At 37.0% G+C, this 6,000-nt stretch overlaps 1 protein-coding gene across 7 annotated transcripts in view; it reads right to left on the bottom strand.

Annotated features, from left to right (window-relative positions):
• LOC112455208 (neurotrimin) overlaps positions 1-6,000 on the bottom strand; it is a 175,304-nt gene that overhangs the window by 19,369 nt on the left and 149,935 nt on the right. For all 7 annotated transcript variants that reach the window (XM_025017013.1, XM_025017030.1, XM_025017041.1 and 4 more), the window contains exons 4-5: positions 5,174-5,381; positions 4,773-4,928 (exon numbers count right to left, since the gene is read on the bottom strand). In XM_025017013.1, the coding sequence (XP_024872781.1) occupies positions 4,773-4,928; positions 5,174-5,381 (364 nt within the window). The remainder of the gene's footprint in view (positions 1-4,772; positions 4,929-5,173; positions 5,382-6,000) is intronic.

Below are 6,000 nucleotides of genomic sequence, written 5' to 3'. Positions count from 1 at the left end.
CTCTCTCTCTCTCTCTCTCTCTCTCTCTCTCTCTCTCTCTCTCTCTCACTCTCTCTTGCTTTCTACCTATCTACCTTCGCTTCTTGGTACATATAAACAGGTGGGCGAGAGAGAGGAGGCGAACGCGCGCATCCATGACTTCACGTGTATGTACATTTAACAGTCGGTGAACAGTACATATGTGCGAGGATTCATGTGTACACACATAATCACGGGCGCGCAGCTACATTGATCCGCGATAATCGTGTAGGTGTATACGGTCGAGTGGATGGTTTGCGCGGTATCTACACGTCTGTTACACATACGCGCCCGAACGAGTTTAAAGTCGTTCCCGTATCGAGAGAAATGGACGGAGAAGGACCAGGGTCGGTCCACTCGGCCGACGCTGATGGGAATGGAGGAGCGCGGACACGATGGACAGGTAGCAAGCGGACTCGTACGTCTCGAAAAGGCGGAAAGAACCCAATCGCGTTTCCTGGGCACGAAGCGAGCGAAACGGCATCGACGAGTGTCGATGTGTACGCATTTCCATAAGTATGGAAGCAAGGTGGATTTTCGCCTGTGCGCGCAGGTGAACGCCTGTATCGGAGTTGCCGGACGCGGATTATTCCCTACTCCTCTGGCTCGGCCACTGTATCCGGTTCCAATTCACCTTCAGCCCCAATGTCCGTTGGACGACGTCGGTGAATTGCGGCGCGTTATCGCTCTTATGAACGATCGTATTAAAGGCACGAGCGGCGCGACGATTCGTTTCCGCCATCTTCGTCGTTTATTTGCCCCTCATGGCCTTCCCCCCGCGTCGGCGCTCTAATTTCCCGCCCGCGCCTTCCTTTTATCTTTTCCCTCGTGTTCTCGCCATCGCCTTTCCGCACGATCAGTTCCGGTACCTGTCCGCCAGAGGTAAATCTTCCTTGTACCTGCAGGTGCCTCGCACCACCACCACCACCACCAGCACCACCGTCACGTCCAACGGCGGCACCACCTCGACGCGCGATAGTTTTGCTAAATTCGATTTGCTTTCTCATCTCTCTCAGCCATTCTTTTTCGGTTATTCGCCCCGAGGTTGGGCGAAAGGGCAGACTGCGCACGCGGATGAGGCTATACCTTCGGCCCGAAAAGAAGCAAGAAAAGCCGACAACCATCTATATTTTCTCAGAGGGTTGGTGGGTGTCTGGAGGCTATCAGGTGGGAAGTAATGGCGTTAGCCCGTCCCCAGAGGCCAACACATCAGTTAGTAATGCGGTCGTACGGCTCGAACGCGGGCCATATTCACCACCGCGATATTTCGTCCAATTACGCGGATAATCTGACGCTTCTCTCGAATGACGAACCGCCGCGCCGGCTTACTAGTTAGCGTTCCTGTACGTTGATTGATATCGATCACGTATCGATACGTATGCCTGGCAACTTTCCAGATATTATTAATGATAGATGGAATAGCAACTGATCTCTAAAGAATACTGACAGAATCATAATTAAATTTTTAATTAATATGAAAACTTTTTATACTCTTTATATTTAATCTTATGGTAATATCACATATGGCATAGTAATTGAGTACTTTTAGATTCCCATTAAAAAGTACTCGAATCTGTAATTTTAAAAAATTATGTAAAAAATTGCGAAATTTTTAGAGGTTAATAAAAATATCAGCGGTTCGGAAAGTTTTCAACGTGGGTTTAGAACACGATAACTTACTTCCATTCTCTGCAAGACTAAATACTGAATTTTTTAAAAAGAAAATGAAAGAGTCAAAAAAGATATGAGTAAATTGGAGAAAAAACAGTTTATGTAAATGGATAAAGTGTGTGTAATGGGTTCGATATATAAATAAAATATTCATAACTTCTAAAAGGTGTTAAACCCTTCAACGCTCATGTGCTATGCGCGACATAAAAGTTTATTTCCTCTTTACGCAGTAATGTTACGAAATGCCATCTTATAACGTCAGCTATCATTTTAAGTTCTTTGCAACATATATTTTCAAGGCAGTAAATATTTGTTACGAGTGCATTATCCTAATTTGAAATAATACATACGTATAATCAATGCGACGCTTACGTCGTTAACAATATTTTCTTTCTCTGCATTATTGAATTTTTCTAATACGTTCGCGTTTAATGACCAACTTCCATTTACGATAAAATTAGCATGCATTTTTGAATACATTACATAATAATGTTTGCACAACGCAAAAAGAGATGGAACTTTTTGCGATGTAATGCTCATTTGCATTTGCACATTAATAAACGATGCTTAGATATACGAGCTTTTATCAACAACTAAGAATAGCAATTATTGTTACTCACAAAATAAATTTGGAATTAAATTAACGAAGAATGCTGTTTTAAAAACTTATAAAACACAATTTTATTGATAATACTAAAACAATATTACGTTTATATTATTATATTATTATCTTTTCTACAATTAAAAATACCGAGAAAAATACTAATAGACGCAATTCAAAGCATACTATTTTCTTCGTCTTTATTCCCTGAATATCAAATTAATTTGTTTTAACGTTGTTTTTCGGACGTATTTAAATGGATTTTGCGGAATTTATAGTAATGTATTTGCAACTGGAAAAACTTTCAAGTAACAGTGTCAAATTAGGTGTAATCACATATTCAAAAAAAAAAAAAAAATATTTAAAAAGAAAATCACTTCATGAGATATTCTGTTCAGGTAAGAATTCTTTACAATTATTATTTTAATTATCGTCGATCTTGTTTTACAAATTAATTGAAAGAACAAAATAAAATGACACGTGTATATAAATAATTACTCTGTGAATAAGAATGGCGATAGATAAAACAACAAACAAAACAAAATAAATTATACGCATTTATTGCACATCCTAATTCAATTTTAATATAAGAACTCTCCAACTTATTTGTCTTATTAGCTCACAACAAATTACTTTGGAAACGGATAATCAGTAGATCACGCTACGTAATCGACTATTTTTCCATATCAGAACGCGCGACATCCATATTTATCAGTATCAATTTATACGGCCGGCTTAGTATAGAGTAGTGGTTTACGATCTGACGATCCTCTGAGCGTCGGCACTCGGCGTATGCCTGGAAGGCAATGAAAATTTAAATTAGCGAGCAGAAATTAAATCCGACCTTTATCCTTTATTGAGGAAACCCTCTGGAATCTGCAGACGGTTTGACGTCTCGCCTTCCCATGCATTTCCACTCCGACCGACAGACTGGCTTGTACTTTTTGGTCTCGTCATAATTAGTAATTAAGAGGGTAATTAGCATCGATCGAGACGCGATCGAGGAAGCAGACGTGTTCTTATGTCGTAGGGTTATTTTCATCATGTTGGAACGATAAGGATGCCACAGCTGCGCCATCATCGATACATTATTTATATATCGAAGTCTGATAATTATCAATCTTCTATAATGGATACTAACATAATTCAATAAATGCTTTACTTATTTTTATCAAGTGCATCGTAAATTCAATTTGAATTAAAAATAATCTATTGCAGTACTTGCAACCATCTTAAAATCATATTTTTTATGGCATCACCATTGTAATATATAAAAATTGCTCGGCTATCGCTACAAGCACCTACGTTTTATTCACTAAAAAGTAAAGTAAGAATGAAAGACGTCTTGAGAAATTCAACGCGAAATAAGAGTTCTGCATGGTAACTTATCGCGCAGAAATCGAAGAAATTGTATATCGAACAGCATCTATATCTATATCTCTATATATCAGCCTCAACTTCGAACTAGCTGTGAACTGCACAACTGCACTTTTGGACACATTACAGTACAGTTTGGCGATATGTAGTGGTTATACCGCGCATCTGAATAATTGCGTGCTGGCCACGGCTTACTCGACCGAATTTTGATGTTGGATTAGGCGAGGAATAATTAATCGTTAAAGCACAGCATCCGTTAGTGGGGTGGATGATACCGGTTTGGAGATGTAACTGTCCGTATCATTGTATTTCCTCACGTAAATCGTATTATTTATAGAATGAAAAAGAAACGTATTATCTTTTATAAAACCGCTAATAATATGACAATTTTCTTTCCGTAAATACAAAGCATAAAGAGTGATTATGCCTAAAAACGGACTTAATTAGTGATAATCATTGATGTAAACATATAATACAAGAGAGGAGAGAGGAAAGAGAGTTGCGTTCAATATCGGAAAATTTATAAAATATTCCACAATACGTAGGCAATACATTTAATTACCATGTAAGCTAATGGTCAACGTATTGTTTTGCTTTAGAGAGCTTCATATTATGTCTATTATATAAATGTGTGTGTGTGTATTTGTCTATTTATTACTAGAATAATTAAATTTCTAGATTTTAAATAAATAATATACTTAGCAAAGACTAAAATTTCGTCATTTTTAAAATGTCTCGATTAGATATCAAGATATTGGGATATTATATTATTTATAAGTTGCATGAAATTAAAAATACATCCTTAAAAATATTTTTAGTTTAGCACTTGGTAAAATAATACTTCAACTAAATAATCGTCGTTGGTCGCAACTTTGTAACTAATCCACAAATATAACGCATATTTAAGCGGCAATACCAATCTAGGAGTGGCCAATTTAGGGGCAAGGATCATTTATCATCTGCATGCGATATGTGTTATTGAGCGGTACGTCTCTCGACGGCATTATGAAAGTTATAACTATCCTATCCGGTGTAGAGCTCCGAATATCATCGCCCTATTCGCTTGTCTATTCGCGAAAATTATGGTAAATTAATTATGACTCACCACTCTCGCCATTATAATTTATGTTCTTGCCATCCTCCCGTCGCCACATGACGTAAGGCTCCGGATATCCGGTCGCTTTACACGTCAAAGTCACATTGGAAGCTTCGCGGACCACCATGTCGGTGCTGGTCTCTTTGGTAATAATCGACGGTGGTACTGTAACACGAACATTAGAAAATTTTTACTTTCATAAATTTTACTTTCATGATCGTTGTATTTACGAAAATTTGAATTCTTTATATGCTTGTTTGCAGACATGTACACGTACATTTGTTCACGTTATTGAATAATATATTGATAGAAACATAATTTTCTGGAAGACTGTAATGTACAAATAAGTCTAAGTTTAAGTAAGAAATATGTGTGTTTTAAAAAGATTTGATATCAAACATTTTGCTTACCTACAACTTGTACATAACCCTGACGACTTTTCATTGGATCCGTATTCACCTGGCACATGTACCATCCGCGATCGACTTCTTGAACTTCCTTTATATGAAGATACCACGACCGGTGATCATTGTACGATAATGTAATTCGGGGATTCTGAGTAATTACGTTCTGATGAATCGACAATATAGTTTGCGTGTCGACGCGCACCCATGCCACCTAAAACATACGATAAAACACATTTCTCTTAAACTCCTTAACTTTATACTCCCGCCTTGCCTGCTTAATTATCAAAACATCGCTCGATATACATACGTATAGCGATTCAATTTTTTCTATCCTTATTTTACTTAATTGTAGCAATAAAAAGTAAGATTAATTGTGGTACATAATATTGAATACTAAGTAGTCAGATCAATTTTATTAAACAAATTTACTTATTTGCAAATTAAACTAAACTGACTATATTTAAAATTAGAAAGTATATTTATTTTTAATTTCTCTCTTTTAAAAAAGACAATGTACTTTATATAGATTATACGTTATTTAATGTTAGATTCATCTATAAAATGTCTTTTTTATAGGATCTCGAGGCGCACATAACATACGAGATACCTTTCTTATTTACTAATAATTTTGAATATATATTCCAACGAGTTTATATATTTTACTAAAAAATATCGTATTCGCTTCGTTCTCTTAACCTAATAATCGAATAAAGTTGTACTCTCCATCCTTTACATAGATCTCGAGAAACTGACGGAGGCTTAGAACTACTCACTCTTCTTCCTACTACCGCCTGTCTCTCACACACTTTCGTCGTTGAATTTTCGATACG

The sequence above is a fragment of the Temnothorax curvispinosus genome, unplaced genomic scaffold (genome assembly GCF_003070985.1).
Source record: "Temnothorax curvispinosus isolate PA1 unplaced genomic scaffold, ASM307098v1 QBEX01000525.1, whole genome shotgun sequence".
Lineage (NCBI taxonomy): Eukaryota > Metazoa > Arthropoda > Insecta > Hymenoptera > Formicidae > Temnothorax > Temnothorax curvispinosus.
Note: the sequence above shows the minus strand (reverse complement) of the source record. Positions and strands in the feature narration are given on the sequence as shown.